The 21,250-nt window shown below is 42.3% G+C and overlaps 1 protein-coding gene across 1 annotated transcript; it reads right to left on the bottom strand.

The window, feature by feature from the left end:
* Positions 1 to 308: 308 nt before the first annotated feature.
* On the bottom strand, positions 309 to 4,606 carry CDKN1B (cyclin dependent kinase inhibitor 1B). The gene is made up of 3 exons (XM_050966573.1): positions 3,677 to 4,606; positions 2,960 to 3,090; positions 309 to 1,512 (listed from the first exon to the last, which is right to left on the bottom strand). The coding sequence occupies exons 1-2, from the start codon at positions 4,149 to 4,151 to the stop codon at positions 2,969 to 2,971; spliced, it is 597 nt and encodes a 198-aa protein (XP_050822530.1). The 5' UTR covers positions 4,152 to 4,606; the 3' UTR covers positions 309 to 1,512; positions 2,960 to 2,968.
* Positions 4,607 to 21,250: the final 16,644 nt, after the last annotated feature.

Genomic DNA, 21,250 nt, shown 5'->3' with positions numbered 1-21,250 from the left:
TTTGGATTAAGATTTCAAAAGTATAGTTTTAAAACAAAATGGTGTGACTCAAGATTCCCCCTTTGAATCAAGAGGTTGAGGGCCTTTGCTCCCAGTTCATCTGAGATAATGCCTATTACTGGTAGAAGTAACAGTAAGTTATGACACATGGCCTGAGGAATGTATATATTTATAATGCTGTATCTTTATTCCTTACTTTTCCCTGTACTTCAGGCACACAGAGGGAAACCTGCTATACTACTTGAAGTAATCTACTTCCTCTTGGGCCAGGTGAAGAATGAAATTGAAACACACAGCAGAGAACTCACTTCATATATATGGCAGTTTTCTTTATTGATTGCTGATGTGAAACAATATCAATTGGCAATTTTTTCTCACGCATTACAAAAAAATATTAAACTTGGCTCAGTCTGCAATCCTTTCAGCACAGCCATATTAATTAACAGAGAACAAAAGAAAAAAAAACGGAAACAAACAAAAAAAGTCCTAAAAGTCTACCAAATAGAGCATTTACAAATGCACAAAACATGCCACTTTGGCTTTATGGGGAAAAAATATCTTCTTCTAGATTAAAAAAATCTTTTAACATAAATAAGTTAGTATAATTTCTCAGTGTCTTTACAGAGTTATGTACACAGGTACACTTCAAACTTTTTTGTTTTTATTTTTACATACAGATACACAGGCAGTGTAGAAATACTGTTTAAAGATGTAGTGTCCCTTTTCACTCACTCATGAATATCAGTAATCAACAATATTCTGTTTTGGAATATGAACTCTCCAGATTTCATTTGAAAATATCCAGCCAATGTTATGGGTAATAGTTAGAATCAATGGAACTACTCTAAAATTCTTCAGGTTTATCCTAAGAGATTTAAGAAGTTGCAGGACATAAAAATCCTTTTGCTGCTACATAACGGAAACAGAGCTCCCACCTTGTAAGCTTAATGTAATAAGCAGAAATTCACAAGCAGTCTGTAACAGTCTGCTATAGCCAGTGTTAGCATTATGGTGTATTTAAAAAAAAAAAAAGAAAGACATTGTAGACCCCACTTAAAGAGACAATACATCTTTAAATATTTTTTTTAAAAGAAAACCTCTACACTGCTTCTCTTCATAAATTTCCCTGCTTGCTAGATTGTGAAAGCAAGTTTCAATTGGTCACCCTTTTCCATCCCCTCCCTCTTCCCCCCCCAAAAAAGGTTTATGTGCTACATAAGGTAAAAACTATATACACAGGTAGTACAATGAAGCAAATAAGGAAAAACCTAATTGCACAATGCTACATCCAATGCTTTTAGAGGCAGGTCTTTTAAGAGTGCCTAAAATTTTAGTGTTATTGTTTATTTTTTTGTTTTTTTTTCAGTGCTTGTACAGGATCTCCATCCCATGGAGAATCAACGATATGTATTTTAATTTTATATGTATATATATATATATAAAACTTTACATCTTCCTCCCTTCATCAACCACCGACGCATCCGATGAACAAGGAAATGCATATTCTTAACTCTGTAATGAAAATAAAAAGGGAAGGTATTAGAAGTGCCAAAAGAAATGTGATTACTTTGCTCTACTAGAGATCATGAGACACAAGTCACTATTTAAAAACTAAATCGATCACTGGCATTCTTTGCCCTAATTGTTGGGGATGAAGCGATTTTAAATTGAGTGTGGTGCCAACAAAATTTTTGACCAGTAATCAGTAGTATATGCGCAGAAGAGGGACATATTTCTTTAAAAACAAGGGAAACTCACCTCCACCCTTATGGAGGGCTGCTGATCCACACACAGCTTTTTTAAATCCAGCAGGCTTACACAGAGTTGAGACCAAGTGAACAGGTTTCTAGAGCTCCCCATATTTCACTTTTGTAAAGTAGTATAAATGCTGTGTTATTAAGCTGTTTTGCAACAAGTCTCATGGCTGACCCAGAGTCACATATTTAAGATTAATGCAAGATTCGTTTGCAACTGATCTATCTTTCTAAACTCAAATGTATTTTGGGTTGCAATAATAAAAATAAACAGCCCCGGGAACCCTCTTCTACGCCACTCCTTTTATTTTTTGTCTGCCGACACCATTAGTTTCCCCTTCAAACACCCAAATAAACAGACAGTAGTAGTACAATTTGCATACACATGCATGCTGACGTGTTCATGGATTGTTTACCCCAGCAGAGCTAATTTGTTTTAACTTCTGCTTTACAGCTTAATCTGTTCTGCACAATTGCAAATCATGTTTGGAAACACTTTCCTTTAATCCCTACTACTTTGAAACCATCTGTAAATGCAGGACCCCCCAGCCCTTACATTTAAAAGAAAAAAACCTCTCATTAACGCAGAGTGCTGACTGTAAATTCCGATTTGTGTGATCCTACAAAAATAAATATAACAAAAAAATAGTTCTGATATAAATAAAATGCTCAGCTTCTTGATTTACATTCCTTATTTACTTATATGTCTCACGATTAAAGTTTGCTGGTATGTGCAAAGACAATGGGAAAAGCCATTAATACTCATCTGAAAATTTAGAACAGTTTAGAAAGAATGTATCAAACTCATTCGTTCTACCAGCATGGTACCAATACAATTGGTAAGAGGATCCTCCTTACTTAAGCGACCCAAATCTTAAACCAGAAGGAAGGTATTGTCTATTAATGGCACAGTAAAAACTCCCTCATTTAGAAGTCCCTCTCCCCTAGCCCCCAAAGTTTAGCATAGTCTTCCTAAAGCATGTTAACAAGATGTATTTAATCTCTAGACTTCTATTTTAAAGCCCTTTTGAAATTCTGTTTTTCAGGCATATTAAAAAAAAGACCAAGTCTACAAAGTTTATCAGAGAAACTAATATCGTAGATACTGGAATGGCCTCAGAGTGGACCTTTCCATAGTCCTTCAATGCTTTACTCAGTTACACTGGTTTAAAAAAAAACAACCCACCATTGTAATGGGAACCCACCTAAACAGTTTACGTTTGACGTCTTCTTGGGCTGGATTTCTTAGGTGTTTGCTCCACTGAACTGGCACTCGGGGATTCTTCTGAAACCTCTTCTTCTGTTGTGTTGGCTCTTTTAGGTTGAGGAGAAGAATCTAGGAGGGGAACATTGAAAGAAACAAAAAGAAAAGTGAAAACTTGATATTAAATACATTTGCTGCCAGATGTTTGCGCTGCATGGGGGAACAGGGGACTGGAGGACCCTGAATATTTATGACCCTCAGGGTCAACTATCGAAAGAGATGAAAGAGATGGAGAGGAGGGTTGGTTTTTTTTGCTTAAATAAAGATACAAGTTTCTTGTTTTGTCCAAAATAGCCTTCTACACTTTGCTTCATATGTGTTAGGAAACTTGTACTATTTAAAAAAGTCAAAAGGATGCAGAGTTCACATAGCGATTACTACAGTCGCGGGGAGCGGAAGGTGGTGTTAGTCTGTAAGGGCATTTGGCTGCAAATGATCCATGGGCTCCAGAAGCCAATTTAACTTAAGATTCCCAGAAGTACAGACAGTCCTGGGTTTTTAAGCTAAGAGGGGTATATCTGAAAACGCTGTCTGCCAGTAAACCAGTAGAACAGTTTACTGTATACAGGACATGAGCGTGAGGTGTACAGCGCTAACTACCACTGACAAGGATACAGTACAGAAAGCAAAAAGCTTTTGTTTTATAGGAGTACGTTACCATCCGTCGTTGGTCGTTTTCTTTGCCCAGTGCACTGGTCTGCTAAGTCCGTTTGATTTTCAGATACATCAGTTTTTTGCTCTACAGAGTGAGTGTCCTCTGAGATTCCCTGAGAACCGACTACAATCACTGTTGGGCAGTTTCCATTTACATCCCAACTCTCGTGGGTGGCAGATTTGCAAGCGACTTTGGGGGGCCTCGGGGGTCTGAAGTAGAAGTCGGGCGAGCTCCCTTTCTCCACGGCTTGCCACTCGAACCTGCCGGCCAGGGGCTTGTGATTCTGGAAATCAAAATTCCACTTCTTTTGACATGCCTCTTCCATGTCCCTGCAGTGCTTATTTAAGTCCCAGTTTAACTCTTCGTGATTCACGGGCCCAAAGAGGTTCCTGCAAGCTGACGGCTTGGGATACTCCGACTGCCGGGCTTCCATCCGCTCCAGGGTCGGGCTCCCATTCGAAATACGCACGTTTGACATTTCCCCCCACCCTCTTTCTTCTGGCGGCGGTGGTTGTTTTTCTCTTTCGCTACGTGCAAATATTTTCTTCCTTGCCTCTTCTTCTTCTTCTTTTTTTTTTTACACTCGATCTCGGCTCCACGAGAAGAGACAACAACAAACACTTGCATAAGACACAGGCCGGGGGGAGAGAACCCCTGATATTCACCAGAAAGCCTGGGGCAGACCAAGTGGACACTGGGGAGAGCGGAGGATGGGGAAAAGCCAAGCCCCCTTTTGCAAGCCCAGTTCCAGGCTGCTGCGAAGCCCGCGGCTCCCCCGATCCAAACTGCGCTCGCAAAACCTCGCCGATGTCAAAGCTGCCGTGTAGTAAAAAAAAAAAAAAAAAAAAAGACGACGGAAAAAACAAGAAAAGACGAGCCCTTTTCTCGGTTGCCCAATATGGCGATTGAAGGGAGGCTGACGAAGAAGAAAATGATTGACATTACAAGTCTATTTAAACAGCGGAGGCGATCCATTGGTTAATGCGCAGGGCACCGCCCCATCTGTGCGCCTCACCTCTTCCAAACAGCCAGCTCTAAAGGTGGCCCGGCCTCATTTGCCACCTCTCGGCCTCAATACGCTTTCATCGTAATCATTTAAAAAAGAAAGCGCGGGGGGGCGGGGGAGAAAAACCGTTTTGCCTTGTGTCTGTTGTTGGAAGCGGCCCTGCGAAGCTCCCATCTGCCCTGCAGCGAGCTAGGCTGGCGGATGCTGAGCGCGGAGCGGCTCTGCAGCGGGGCCGGGAGCGAGCAATGGTGGGGAGGCTAGTTACATTTTGACTTCATTCTTGCAACAAGCGCTTCGCATCCACCCGCGCCAAGTGTTTCGCCCTGGAGACGGGAAGGTCAGGAGTTCACGGCAAGGCGCTGGGGCTGGAAGGGGATCTTGGATTTGAACACGCGGGGTCGGGAGAGAGGAGCGGGACCCCTCGAGACAACAGCACCCCTTGCCCGCTAGCTAAGGAGGGAGGTGTAAGTAAAGAGGGAGCCAGCAGGGACACCTCCTCCCGAGAAAGAAGCAGGGGCTCCCGCATTCTTCGTGGAGGTTAGGATCGCCGTGAGCTAAGTTAGCCTAGTCTCTGTAATGTGCTTGGATGTGCTTAGATGCCCCCAGAATCACACCCACCTCCTCAGTCAGCTACAGCAGATAAGGACTGGTACTGCGTATCTTTAACCCTTTCTGTTCCCTGGCCGTCCCGGATCATAGCCCATGCCGTCTCCTTCATGCGAAAGGCAGGTCCCATTAACAGGGGTAGAGGGTTCTGCTAGGGCTCCAGACCACATCTGATCCTCCGAGATTAAGAGCGCCCTGGGGGACGCTACCACCAGCCTTTGCTGAAGGATTTACTCCTTTACCTTTGTAATGGGAACAGAAAGATCCCAGTCTTTGGGGCTGATGGTCACTCTGTGTTCCCTCTATCCTGCACAACACAATATCATTTCACTTTAATTCGATTTTTATTTCTGTGTACCTATGCACCACCAGATTTGCTGCTTTGGACAAACTAATTTAAGCAGAGAGCCCATACAACAGAGTTTAACTGGAGGAGGGAGAGGATTCAGCTGACCTTGAAGCAACTGGGTTTATTTTACACACGTCTGGGCCCAAGATTTTTAATGGGCTGCTTAAGCTTTCACTATGAACATTCCTTAAGGCAATGATGTAATAAAAATAATAGTCATTTCACAACACCAGGAGTAAGGCTGGGGAAAGGAAGAGGAAAAATAAATCTGGAAAACCCTGTTTTCTCCTTTTGCCGCATTCAATCACAATGATCATTCCCATTTCATGTGACTTATCCAAGGCCTTAGAAGAGAGTTTCAGAGCAGGGAGTTTTTAATTTTAGACTTGGTCTGCACTACACAGTTAAGTTGACAAAAGCTACCTTGCATTGACCTAACTGTGGAAGTGTCTTCTCTTAGGGTATGTGTACGCTACCCACCAGATTGGCAGGTAGCGATCGGTTTATCGGGGATCGATATATCGTGTCTCATCTAGAAGTGATATATCAATCCCTGAACACGCTCCTGTCAACTCCAGAACTCTACCAGGGCTAGTGTCAGTAGCAGAGTCGACAGAGGGAGCCGCGGCCATCGATCCCGCTCCATGAGGATGGGAGGTAAGTCTAAATAAGATACTTTGACTTCAGCTACGCTCTTCCCGCAGCTGAAGTTGCGTATCTTAGATCGACCCCACCTCCTAGTGTAGACCAGACCTTAAATTTGTCTCCCGCCAACATAAGTACCTCTCTACACTTATTTAGGCCATGTCTACACTTACAAGATTACAGTGGCACAACTGTACCAATAGAGCTGTGCTGCTGTAAGATTGCTTGTGTAGCCATGTTATGGCGACAGGAAAGAGCTCTCCTGTTGCCATAATAAAACCAGCTCAATGAGCATAGTAGCTATGTTGGCGGGAAAGCATCTCCCACCGACATAGTGCTGTTCATACAAGCACTTATTCTGGCAAAACTTATGTCACTCGGGGATTTTTTTTCACCCCTTGAGCAAGAAAAGTTTTGTTAATATAAGTGCTAGAGTAAACATCGCCTAAATAACACCACTTCTCCAAGCGGATAGAGTCAGTTGATGTAATTAGGTCAATGTAGCACCTACATCGACTGTTATTGGCCTTCAGGAGCTGTCTCACAATGTCCACACTGACGCTACAAGTAATCCTGGTGAGGACATGCACTGCCAACACAAGGAGCCAAGTGTGCATGCAGACACACAAGTGATTTAATACTATGGTGGCTGTATGCTGACATCAGTTAAATGGACATAATTTTGTAATGTAGACATGGCCTTAGTTTTCTATCCTGTGCTTGGACCATTATGTCTGATGGGTCTTAATATTGCCAGCCCCAATCATTCAACAAATCATAAATCAGGCCAATAACCAAAAGACAACCTACACCATGAGATTATCTTAAAAATCATGAGATTTCAATGAAATAATAAAATTGTCTACCTTTTTATTTGCCTTCAGTTTTGGTTTGGTTTTAGCCCTTAGTTTTCATTTTCCAACTTCTCTCTGCTACCACAAGTCTAAAAACTTACTTTTAAAATAAACTTAAAATAAATAAAGTTGACATTCTCATAACTTCAGGAGCTTGCCTGGATAAGTTATACGTGAATGGTTATCAGTTGTACGTGCAGCTAGGAACTCAGCATCAGATCTAGCACCTGGTCTATGCTGGAAAAGATCACTAGTTTGACAGCATCAGGGGCTTGCATCAGATTAACTGTTTATTTAGCTAAACTTGGTTCACTTTTCTAGTACAGAGAAGGCCTAAATGAGCCACACACCTCTCAGCCAGAGACCCAATGGACTGCCGAAAAGCAAGTGTGAGCTTGGGCATTTAAGAGAGACCCTAGAGCAGGGGCCGGCAAACTTTTTGGCCTGAGGGCCACATCGGGTTTCCGAAATTGTATAGAGGGTCAGTTAGGGCAAGCTGTGCTTCCCCAGACAGTCAGGCATAGCCCAGCCCCCACCCTCTATCCTACCCCTCTTGCTTCTCACCCCCTGACGGCCCCCTGGGACTCCTGTCCCATCCAAAACCTCCTTTCCCTGTCCCCTGACTGCCCCCCGCCACCCCATCCTCTCATTCCTGACAGCCCTCTGGGGACCCTTGCCCCCATTCAACCACCCTGTTCCCTGCACTCTGACCGCCCTGACCCCTAGCCACACCCCACCCCTACCACCACCCAGAATTTCTCTGCCCTCTATCCAACTACCCCACTTCCTCCTCCCTGACTGCGCTGCCTGGAGTACCGGTGGCTGATGGCACTACCGCCGCGCCACCTAGAGCACCAGGACAGGCAGCCGCACCGCCCAGCTGGAGCCAGCCACGCCACCACGCAGCAGAGAGCTTCGGGTCAGGCCACGTCTCTGCAGCCCCGCCGCCCAGAGCATTGCGGCAGGGCAAGCTGAGGCTGCGGGGGGAGGGGGAACAGCAGGAGAGGGGCTGGGGGCTAGCCTCCTGGGGCAGGAGCGGCCTGTGGGCCATAGTTTGCCCACCTCTGCCCTAGAGTAAACCATCCTAAAAGACTGTGTTGCACTTGCAACATTGGAGGCTGGAAAGCTGCAGTCATTTATATCAGTGTAAAGTAGGGATAAAATGACACCCTTCTAAGGGTATGTCTACACTACCCGCCAGATTGGTGGGTAGCGATCAATCTATTGGGGATCGATGTATCACCTCTCATCTAGACATGATACATCAATCCCCAAATGCACTCCCTGGAACTCCACCAGGGCAAGAGGTGGAAGTGGAATTGACGTGGGAGCCGCGGCTGTCGATCCCGCGCCCTGAGGATGCAAAGTAAGTCGATCTAAGATACGTCAACTTCAGCTCGCTAGTCTTGTAGCTGTAGTTGCGTATCTTGGACTGATTCCACCCCAGTGTAGATCAGGCCTGACTGGAAGTATTTTACACCTGCTTTGTACTGGTATAAAGGACTGTGCTATGTGCAAAAGCAGGGCAGACTCAAGACTAGCCTCAGCAATGCAATCGTTTTCACATGAGAAGACATTCCAAGAGGTATGGGCTAAACATGATTTGGAGCATTCAGCAATTCTTTGGAGAAAATCTGCAGATGATCTGTAGTTATCATGGTCTTTCCTCAAGGATCAACTCACTCCTTAGCTCACATCCTGCTTAGCATTTTATGATCAGTGTTTGCTGCTGGAGACAGGCTAAATATTTCTTTCCCCCTTAGAAGAAATAAACCACAACCATTCCACCTTAAATAGTTTAGGCCGTAAGTAGAAAGGCTGTGTCTGGAGCGACCTTGCTATGATCTAAAGTGTTTTGTTTACAGTCAGTCACCCCCTGATTGCTGCAGCAAATAGTGAGAGAGGCAGGCGTCTGCTATAGTAGCAGCAAAGCGTGAAAAACTACTATAGAGCCCCGAAGAAAAGATCTTCAAATATCAGAGCGCCATCCTCCCGCAGAAAGAGGGCACGACAGGCAAAACAGAGCGAGGTTTTCAGATAAATAGTTTGAAGGAGACATGATGTACTTTTTAATCCCGTTCGACGTTCAGTTATGCATCGTGCTGGAAATGATCATCACTGAGTTGTGGGTGGGTGGGGTGTGTGTCAGTTGTAGAAGAAACGAGTCAAAGGCTGGAAGAGAGGATTAAACGAAGAAAAAACTTAGAGAAGAGAAACAGAAAGGAAAGGAATCAGAACAGTTGATCTAGCTAAAGGGCTGATCAGAGCAGTGCTATGATTTTCATGTATCCCCCCATCCTGTACTTGCTTCTCAGCTCTTACTTGGGCTGCAACATTAGCTGAGTCCCACAATTGTAGTCTTACTTTGGGAACTGGTTAGGCAAGCTTCCCATCTTCATTTTGCCCCATCCCCCTGACATTTAAGATGGCATTTGCAAAAAACTTAAGCTAGCCGCTTAATATCTTGTGGTTGTGGGGTTGTCTTTTGTTTGTTCGTTTTGTTTTGTTTTTTAAAGTTAATCTAGGAAGTGTGGGTCAGGCTGGGATAATCAAACAGCCACTCTACCGGACACTGTTGCAGTTAGGATGAAGAAAATGGTAAGAGGAGGTGATCTATTTCAATGGTTTGAACTAAGCTTCTTTTTGACCTATCCAAGGCTGTGAGAGCTCATTATAATTCAAACTCCATTAAAAAGCCATTTGCATGCAAAATGATACATTTCTGAAGGAATTTGTGGTTAAAGGGTAAGTATAATTCCAGACACAGGCCCCAATAATGCACCTGAGTAGTCCCCCTGAGTTCGATGGTACTATTCACATGCATAAAGCTACTCATATACTTAATTGTGTGCAGGATTGGGGCCATAGAGAGTGCATATGTGCTGAATGGTGAGTTGAATTGACCTGCCATATGTAGATTTATTAAAGGAGCCCTTATATGTGTCCATTAGGGGTAGTCTGGGACTAGCTGTTCATGGGTGTGCAAGGTCAGCTAAAGGATGCAAGAAACCTTCTCTTCCATCTCAGTGGTGGGGGGAAAAAGGCACGACTCATATCTTCATTAAAATGGTGTATTACTAACACATTAAAGTCCTAGTTAGAGATGAGCAGGAAATGGTTTTCCCATCCCACAAACATTTTCAAAGTTTTGAACATTTTTCCCATCTTATGTTGGGATGAAAAGTCAACACCTTGAAAACTGTCCTGAACCAAAATTTTTTGGTTCAAGTCAGTTGACACATTTCATTTTGATAATTTTGAAAGGTTTTGTTTCAGGAATGACCATGTAAAAATGTACTATAATTAGCTTAAATTTTGGAGGAAAAAGGTGTTTTCAACCAGAAAACCAAAATTTTCATTTAAAAAAAGTCAAAGTGGCATGGCTCAACAATTTTAAAACTTTTTTTTCCCAAATTTTTGTTTTAGTCAAGAAATTTGACAGAACCAACTGTCTCCCCTGAAAAGTCTGGTTTGATGAACAGGCTTTTTTCTGTCAAAAGCCTAAGGCACATGAGCTATCCTGAAGCAAAAACACAGTGAAGAACAAACACTTTCATTTTACTGTCAGGTAAACTCACCAAAGTCAATCCCATCCAGGGATATAAAACGTTTACCTTGGTGAGTTTACTTCTTGGTAAAACTAAAGTGCCTGGTCTTCAGTTTGTTTGTGCCTCAGAATAGCTCCTGCACATTAGTTACTCTGAGGTAAAAAAAAACAAAGGGTTTTTTAGCAGTGAAGGCAAGTACTAAGTCAAGTGCAATGTGCTTCCAGAAATTCCAGCTTGGATAGTGCATCTCCACACACATCCCCTGAAGGAGCTAATAATATTTTACTATCTCACAGGGATATTGTGAGGACTAACTACCTCACGTTTGCAAAGTGGTTTGAGGATGTAAAGTGCTATATAAGAGCTAAATGCTAATAATAATGATTCATTATTATTATTACTATGAGAGTAAACAGTTTTCTAACTATGTGCCCAGTAACCTGGTGCCTTTAAGTAAGCTTCTCAATAGATAAATTATATCCAGTGGAAATGAATTGTTCTGTTTTTCTACAAAGCCTGAAGTGAACTGTTCTGGGAAGGGGATATTATTTTCTAGCAATGTTTTCTCAAGCACAATTCTTTAGGTTCCCAAGTGATGACATATTCTAAAGCAATGCTTTTGGCCCGAGATGTACATCTGTGAAAGGGACACTGGCTCCATTTTTTAAAGCCATTCATTAAATAAAAACACCCTATGTCATATGTTATGTTTCTCTGAAATGTTTAAAGTTTTTAGTGCATGAAATCATATGGTGCCTGGATTTTTTCCAGAACACAGCACTAACCTCTAAATCAGTAACTGGACATTGCTGGAAGGGTTTGGTGGGGAGTTTTTTACGTCAGTTTTGTGTTTTGTTTTCTTTCAGTAAATGTTACATCTTTATGTATTAGGCTTTTTCATAAAAGCAGAACTCCATATATGTAATAGTTATTACTGAATCTATCCAAAAGGCACACAAATTACTAACCCCCACAAAAAGACAGGGACAGTTCAGCTAGTGTAATTATCTTAGTTCCAATACCTATTACACCCACTGAGGACCTGCCCCAAAGTTTTTTTCTTTAGCTGTAATAATTGCTTGAGGATCAAGAGGGCTAGAAACATTTTCCTTATATAAATAGGTGAATTGGTTTGGCTGCTTCCTAAACTCTTTTTAGGGGATGATTTTACTTTCTAAAGAACTTTGATTTCAAATTACAGTCCACCTCAGACATCAAAAATTACTGTGTCATCTCTGTGCTAAATGCAATGAATAGGACACTGGACTAGACTGCATTGTATTCCTGGCTTTGCTGTGTCACCTTGAGCAGGTACTTTCAACTCTTCTTGCCTGAGTCCCCTCCCATATTTGTCTGACTTGACTGTTTAGCTGTTTGGGGAACTGTGTTTGTGCACTACCCAGCACAATGGGACCCTGGGTACTAGTGTAATAATAAATAATAATTAATGTAAAGCAGTGCCTCAAACTGCTTATATCTTGCCTGTGTTAATACTAAACCACGCTATGGAATTGCACAGCTTCATGATACAATACTATTAGTGCACTAACATATAACAACATGATATCCCCACATGGTAAATTTTCCCATTTCACTGCAAGTTTCTGGGAATTTAGACAAAATCTAAAAGAAGCAAATCCCTATGATCCGTATGAAAGGTATTTTTAAAAGAAGGGAAGAGGAATTTCTGCATAACCATCTGCTTCCCATTGGAATCAAGTATAATGCTTCTGGGAGCTCTGGGTTGGGCAGAAAATGTCTTTTTTGTTTGTTTGTTTTTAATAAGAAGCTGTCTCTATTAAGGGACTCTATAAAGGAAAAACAACTGGATTTATATTCTCTTTCTGAAGATTTAAAAAAGCCCTGCTTATTTACATCCCAAAATTTTACCTGAGGGCTCTCTGTGTGTATGTATGTGTGTGTACAGCTTTTTGACTCTTTTTAGAGTGTTACTACTTCCTCTGTCTTAGCTGTATCCACGTAACCCAAAGCTTCTGTTCAAAGTTGTTTATCTGAAAACCTCAATTAAAAGAATTTGTCACCGTATTGATCATTGGTCTGAAAATAATTTTAAATGTCATTTTCAGCCAAAGTTAGGGTTGCTAGCTTATGTCGGTAGTTGATGTGTATGGATGTTCTTGAAAGGTAGACACAAAACAAAAACAAATTGATAAACACACTGTTGGAAACCCTGGAAATCCAGAGTGAAGATTAAACTCAAAAGAAACCCAAATCTCTGAAAGCATGGAAATTCAGTTAGGTAGCCAGACCACCTTAACTCTTCCCCCATGTGATGCCCTGAGAAACTCAGACTACTTTAGCTCAATATTGCCAACTCCAGTATTCAAAAATCATGAGTCAGCCCCCTCCCTCATCATGAGATTGGCTTAAAAATCAGGAGGGATTTTTTTGTTTGTTTATTGTTTTTTAAATTAAAAATTGGAGTGTTTTGATTTATCTTCTGAACTGTTTTGAGCCTTTAGGGGTCATGTTTTTCATCTTCTCTCTGTAACCAGGACGGACAGAAACTTACTTTTTATTAATGTAAGCAGAGATTCTCCTGTGATCAAGTCAGTTCAGGAGCTGGGGCTTTCACAAAAAATACCAAATATCACAAGACTCATGTTAAAATCACAAAGGTTGCAAAGAGTTTATTTATCAGTTACCATGAAAACTAAGAACGTCTTAATTCTTTAGGCCTGATTTTCAAAGATACTGAACACACACAAGTCCCGTTGAAATCAATGAGAGCTGTAGGTGCTCAGCAGTTCTGAAAATCAAGCCATGAGGTCTGCAGGATTGAGGGTCCCTTGCTAAGGTATATAGCAAGGGGGGAAATGTGGCTGGCAGGAAAGTTGGGGGATGAATCTCCCTTCCCTCCTGGCCTGCTGTTCTCTGGACTGCATGGGAGGGCGAGAGTCATGGGAACAGAAAAGCTGCTGTTGTATTGCATGGCTGCTTCCCCCGGAGTCCCTCCCCCATGCACCATGATTCCCCTTCCCCTGAGCCCATGTAAGCTATTCAGCCCTATGACAAGTTCAGCCTGCAATCCATAATGAGGCTTGTCCTTGGGCCTTTCTCCAGAATTCACCTCCTGCAAACCTTAGGTTAACTTGTCCCCAAACTCTCCATCCTGGGCCTTAGGAGGCCTATGGAGGCCTAGAGTTCAGGTCGTGGCATCTCCTCTGAGCCTTAGGCTGTTGGGAGTGGGAGGGGGGTGCTTCCAAATTCACCCCCCGTGGGCTTTAGGAGTAACTAAGCAGCAGCCTTCACTCTACAAATTTCCCCAGGGTCCCCTCCTCCTCAGTTTTAGTTTACTTCTTTATCCCCAACGAAGCAAAAACTAGCTCAAAAAGATGCGTGTCAGCCTTGCCACAAGCCAATATAGGCTTGTTGGGACTAATGGCTGGTCTGCACTGGGAACATACATCAGCATAGCTACTTCTCTCAGGGTGTGTGAAAAAGCCATACCTCTGAGAGATATATTTATACCGACCTAACCCCCAGTGTCAGCAGTGTTACGCTTACAGAAGAATTCTTCTGTCCCCCTAGCTACTTGGGGACATGGATTACCTAAGATCACCTACACCAGGAGGAAAATCCTCCTGTCGTGTAGGTTGTGGCTACACTGAAATGCTACATTGATGCAGATGCAGCACTGCAGCTGCGCCTTTGCAGCATTTTAAGTGTAGATACACCCTTAGGTCCATATCCTCAAAGGTATTTAGATTCCCATCAGGAGTTAGGTGCTTTGAAAATAGTTTTGAAAATGTGGTCCTAAAATCAACACAGTGTGGTAGGGAATGAGCCTAAGGTTATGTCTTCATTGATAAAAAGGCATATTTCACTGAGGGATAGCTAATAGATGTTAGCTATTACAGCTGTGCAAATAACTTATTTTTGGTTTGGTGGCCAAGCCTAAAAAAAAACATTTGGGATTGATCCAAAATATTTCTTTTTAAATTTTTCAGCAAACCAAAAAAAGAAGTCAAAATATTTGTTTGGTCAAACAAAACTTTTTGTTCAACCCAAAATGAAACTTTTTTTTTGTTTGTGTTTTTTTCATAATCTTTTGGAAAATAAAGTGGAAGTATCTTTCTAAAATTCTGAAGTCATTTTGAATAAAAAAAATCAAAATGTTTCATTAAAAAAATGTCAAAAATGAGACATTTCTGCTTTTTCTGAACTTTTTTTCATGTCTGAAATAATTTAGTGAATTTGTTACAAAATGTTTCAGTTGATCTGAATATGCAAATTTTTTGGTGAAAAAAAATTTAATTTGAAAAATTTCACTGAGCTGTGTTACCTGTGCTACTGCAAAAACATAGCAGAAATAGATCCCTTGAGTTTTACTAAGGCCGTGCCTACACTACTAGTGCTATGCTGATTTAACTATAGACGCAGTGTATTCTGGCCGAGTTTTTTTTTGTTGTCATAGCTGCACCACTTCCCTGAATGACATTATCTGTGCTCGCTACAGCAACCAGACAGCAAGTGTGAAAAATCGGGACAGGGGGTGGGGGGGTAATAGAAGCCTATATAAGAAAAAGACCCAAAAGTCGGGACTGTCCCTATAAAATCGGGACATCTGGTCACCCTAGTGCTCGCTGTGCTGTTGTAGTTTTGTTGGTCCCAGGATATTGGAGAGACAAGGTAGATGAAGGCTGTTAATACTGCGTCATGTGGGACCACATTTGGAATCTAACTCTGGGACCCTCTGTTTGGGGTTTGTGGGTATATATATACATATGCCTCCCTAAGCATTTGTTTGATAGGCAGTCTGAATTATATCTGTTCTTTATAAATCCTACACATTTTCCTCAGATTAGTTATTCCAGGATTCTGTATTGACAGATTTGCCAATGTAAGTAAATGAAAGGTCTAATTCTGAAAATACTGACTTATGGATGTAGTATTTACTACTGTGAATGGTTCCATTAAAGTTTGTGATAGATTCATATATTTTAAAACCAGAGGAACCATTCTGATAATTTAGTTTGATCTCCTGCATAGTGCAGACCAGAGAATTTCACCCAGTAATCCTGGCATTGGGCCCATAATTTTGAGCTAAAGTATCTTTTTTTTTTTTTTTTTTTTTTTTTAGAAAGACATAGTAAGGCTCAGACTTGCAAACATTTACTCTGGACATGGTGTTTAACATAGTGCATAGATTGTAGTAAATGCTACATCCATTTGTGTTTGCAGAACTGAGTCCTAACGTGACAGATTGAATATGTGCTATGCACAAAGCCTTGGGTAAAATTTTCAAGAGAGCCTAACTGACTTTGGAGCCTAAATTCTATTTTCAAAAGTAAATTAAAAGTCAATGGGATTTAGGCTCTAAGGTGCCTAAGTAGTGTCTTTAAGATTGAACAGAGGCTCCTAAATCACTTAGGCCCAGCTCTGCAGAAATATTACCATGTAACTTCCAATGAGATTTCAGTAGAGATTAGGCACCTAAATACCTTTGAGGATCTGAGTTTTACATAGTTTAAATTTGTTTTACCCCTTTTCTACATGTGAAAATTGCTTTGATTTAACTTAATCCGTCTAGAAACCGATTTAGTTTGATCGGTACAACCTCCTTGTGAGCACACATAGTGCCCTATATCAGTTTAGTTTACACTAATTGGTTTGATTTTTTGCTTGGATTTTTCATTTTATGTATGTATGTATGTATGTATTTATTTATATTTTTCCACCACCAGGGTATGTGTAAATTTTTTCCTTCGGTAAGGATAGCTACAGTATCTTCAACAGCTTTCTTCTCTCACTCTGTGTTGCTGGGGGAAAGGGATGATGTTAAGACCCAATTTAATTACTGACAGAGCTTGAAAATATTTCAGATAAACTGTATTTCTTTTGTACCTATACTTTTATAATGGAGAGCAGTAGCTTAGGCCCTGGAGCCTAGTTATTTTTGCACAGCTTTACAGAGCTGGTATTTAGTTATTAAGTCATTTGATTCTTTTCCTGTATAGTTTATAACAAATGATACAGCGTATACTGTAGAAAGTCAAATACGATCGTTTTCTTTTCCTCAGTAAGTACTTAAATTTTGTCTTGGAAAGGGGCCAGAGCGCAGAGCAACGCTGTTCCAGCAGTAACATTTTGTACTTTATTTTTAAAACGAACAACAACAAAACCCTCACTTAAAGTAAAAATTCTTTCCCTTCCTCCATCCCCCAAAACACATGCATCCTCTCATGCATTCTTTCTGTCACAAACACACACACAAAGTTTGTGTTGACAATTTCTGGTAAGCACGTTATAGGCCATAACCTCTGCATTATTTATATACATTTATAGCAAACTGCTAAGAAAGAGCTCATGTCCCAAGGGTCTAGAGTCTAGTGCTACATTTTAAAAAAGTGACTAGCGATTTTGAGTACCACAATTAAGACGCCTCACAAAATCAATGCCATTAAAAGTGTCCCAAGTAGAGCACCCCAGAACTGAGGCACACAAATCACCAATCGCTTTTGAAACTATTAGCCTGGGGTGCCCTTGACAATCCTTTGAAAATACACAATAATTCAATTAAATCAGCAGATACTTTTAATTACTCCCAGATACTTACAAAAAACAAGTAGCAGCAAACATATAAACGAAGTTTAAGATCCATAAGCCAGTGCTCACACAAGCCAGCCAGCCTGACAAATCTTCCCCTGCTCCCTAAAAGCCAGGGAGAAGAGACAGACCTGGAAAAGTGCTCTCCCAAAGGTCAGTAAACTTGGGCTTGTTTTGGAGCAAGGGGAGCAGTGAGTTCCAAACATGGAGGGGGAGATGGACACCCCTAATTGGGAACATGTTGCTGTCTACCCCCTCTCTCTTGTAACAATGGAGTTCCAGCTACTGCACCTTCACGGATTGCAACTGTCAGTATGGACAGGGAGAAAGGCAGGCTTAGGGCTTGTCTACACTTGGAGTTATTCAGGAACACTAGGAGTGTTTTACCGCCATACACTATTCCGGTGAGACACTCTGTGGTGGGATATACAAATCCCACGCTGGCCAGGAAAGGGTAAATGAGCTGCTGTGGGCTTTGTTTGCCCCTCTCCGCTACAGCTGCCATAGGTGTCCGCCTTGGAGGGAGGGGTCAAAAGGAGCAAACCCAACTCATTCAGTTGGTGGGAGGCAGAATAGACTTTCACTTGCATTGTGTAAGAGAAGTTTGCCTGGAGCCGGGAACTGCTTGAGAGGCTGCTGCCTGTCACAGCCTCCCTGGGGGAAGGTAGGCCTGATGTGGCACTACTGATGTGATTTGCTGCCAATGCCTTGCTTGTTGCTGCTGGGTAAGACTGCTGCAGGTGGTGCCCTGCCTGAAGCGGGGTGACAACTAGATAAAGACCTTGTGTGCTCGGCACTCAACTGGGAGCCTAACAGTAGTGGTCTGTGAACCCAGAAGCACTCATGTCACATGCTCCTAGTGTGACTGCAGTTTATACTGGCAAAGCTGTGGTTTTACTGGTGTAGCTTATTCCACCATCCCTGAATGAAAGAAGCTATACTGGAAAAGCACAGTTTTGCTGGTATAACTGCGGCTATGCTAGGGGCTTCTGCTGGCACAGTTCCGTGATCAGGGATCACACTTCTTCACATCCTGACACAGCCATGGCAGCAGAAGTCTGTAGCATAGACACAACCTTAATTGCTGTTCCTGAAAAACTCCATGGGTAGACAAGCTCTTGAGCACCAATCCTGCACTGAGCTGCCAGTCACAGATGTTTCCACTGCGCCCTTGGAAACAGCTGTTTTGGGGGGATTTGGCTTCCACAGCATAGATTCGTATCACACCTTTTTTTAATCACTCCACCTCTCTGGCTCTGTTTCCTCTCCCACAGTTTGTCCCTCTTCTCTATTGAGATTGTAAACTCTCAAGGGCAGGGCTGTCTCTTAGTCTCTGCTTGTATTGTGCCTAGCATAATGGGGGCCCTGATCTAATAATCTGGCTTTGAAGCTGTTTGGTCAGATGCTGTAGATGGTACTGAACCACTTTTAGATTTATGCTAAAGACTATAGTCATTGAATGGGGAGGGACAGCTCTAGTGGTTTGAGTATTGGCCTGTTAAACCCAGGGTTGTGAGCTCAATCCTTGAGGGGGCCATTTAGGGAACTGGGGTAAAAATGTCTGGGGACTGGTCCTACTTTGAGCAGGGGGTTAGACTAGATGACCTCCTGAGGTCCCTTCCAACCCTAATCTTCTATGAACAGAGCCTGGAACACTGAGAGTCTTTTCACACTGGCCACCCACCATGTTAAAAACTGTTTTATGGTGGCACCATGTCTGAATCATATTGTGACTGTAGTCACACCTTATACATCATTGTAATAATCTTTGTACAAAATATGCCTTGTGAGGTATCATTTGAAAACTAATAACTTGCTGCTCAGTAATATTATGGTAAAATGTATGTAGCAACATTATATATAAAGCTATGAATTCCCCTGAATGATATTGGTGGCACATATCCCCCGTTAGGCAGGTCCTCAAGTAGGTCCTAAACAAAGGACTGTGTGTTTACCTCAGTTTCCATGTAAATTGTAAACAGGGTCCTCAGACACAAGAGGGGAGACAAGGAGAATCTGACAAACAGAGGTGACAAGAAGCCATGTGCATCCTCTTTCACCACCAGGCACCATGCTGCCTTCTCTACTGTTTGAATGAACTTTATTTACTAGGGGTAATTGTTGGGAAAATGCATCTCAAAGGGTAACTGAACTATAAAAGTGAGGGGCAAAACACACCAAGTTGTCTCTCCCTGTCCATCTCTCTCTTTTTCACCTAAGAAACCAAAAGAAACAGCTGTTGGATTTTGGGAGCAGATCCTGGCCTAAGAGTTTGGTCAGCAATGTTACTGGAAATGTGCTGAGGGACTTCACCTTGAACTAAGTCTAGTTTGTTAAGTCTAGTACTAGAAAGTGTTGTATCGTTATGATAATTGTTTCTGACTCTAATGCCTGATTCTTGAACTCACTTAAAACCTCTCTCTTTGTAGTTAAATACACTTGTTTTATTCTTTAATAAAAACTAATCCAGTGTTGTGAACCGTGTGGGTAACTCCAGTTAGGCTAGCGAACTATTGTATATTGAGCCCCTTAGAGGAGCGATGGACCAAATACATCTGCACTGTCCAGGAGAGGGCTGGACAGTGCAGCACACACATGTATGGGGGGAAATCCAGGACTGGGAGCATGTTGGGTCACCCTGCATATAACCACGACTGCTGGAAGCCAGCATATGGCTGGTGTTTGCTGACAGGCTGTTGCGTCTGAGTTGGATCAGGGCGGGGATTATTCACAGACACTCTGGGTGTGGCCTGCATGCTGATAGGCTGTTTGTGAGCAGCCCAGGTTGGGAACTACAGCAGGAAAGCATTGTGAGGCACCCCAGGTTGCAGGCAGGTAGGGACACAGCCCCTCACTGGTCTGGATTGCACCCTGGAATGTAATACCTATTCTAATATAATTTTCATGCAAAGCACCATCCATAATGAACACCACTTCTGTCAGTGCAGTTTCCCCAAGCATTTTGCAAAGGAAACTTTTGAATAATCATCACAGCCGCTGCAGGTGCTCTTTACTGTAATAACGGTGCTATAATAAACTGATTTTGTTTTTGATATGTTAAGAATAAGTATATTTGTATGTATGGGCTCATTTAATTTGATGGTTATGACAATTGCTGTTTCATAACCAAAACAAGTGGATTTTATAGCTCGTGAGTCAGTTCCTGGCTGTAAAGGCTTTGTTTTCTTAAATGGACAGGATTTGCTGCAGGTAGGGCAGAGGTGGGACAGTTGTTGCTGGGGCTGATACACTGAATGTAACTATTGTGGGTATAGTTGGCTGCTTTGCTTATGTTTATTCGGTTCCCTGTCACCTCACATCATGATTCAGCCATTCTGATGTCAATCATTTACAGTAGAGTTGGCCAATTTACAGCCCACAGAACAAACTTGGCCTGGAGCCTTGTTAAAATATAGCCCACATGCTGAGGTAAAATTTTTCTGACCCCTGTCCTCCTCTCAGGTGCCAGTAACATTGTTATTTATTAAGGATTTGATTCTTTCACAGAGGTTGCGGAAGTCATGGATTCTGTGACTTTGTGACTTCCACAGTGGCTTGTGTGGATGACTCCAGGGCCCCACAGCCAGCCACACTGGCCACTGCTGGAGCAACCCAGGGCCAGTTTCTCAGGAAGTCCCTGGGGCCAGATATCCGGTGTTATATCCTTGGGGGCAGCCAGTTTAGGAAGAAATCACTTGAGGCTAGACAGATCAAAGCAAATGTGCAGCTGTCATCCCATCATTAGAAAGGCCGGGGATGCCTGGGTCGTAGCATGAGGTGTGTTTCTGTAGGAAAGTAAGAAGGGATCCAGACACTTTTGAATGGAGTGTTGTCCCCTTGCTGATTTCAAAGCGTGTTTCATTGTCTGCACAAATCTTTCAGCTAATCCATTGGTGGATGGATGATATGGTGCTGACGTGATGTGGTGTATCCCATTTGCCTTCATAAAATTTTGAAACTCCTGAGAGACGAACTGCGGCCCGTTGTGGCTGACATCTT

Source organism: Gopherus flavomarginatus, chromosome 1, assembly GCF_025201925.1.
Source record: "Gopherus flavomarginatus isolate rGopFla2 chromosome 1, rGopFla2.mat.asm, whole genome shotgun sequence".
Taxonomy (NCBI): domain Eukaryota; kingdom Metazoa; phylum Chordata; order Testudines; family Testudinidae; genus Gopherus; species Gopherus flavomarginatus.
This window is presented reverse-complemented; position numbering and strand designations above follow the sequence as displayed.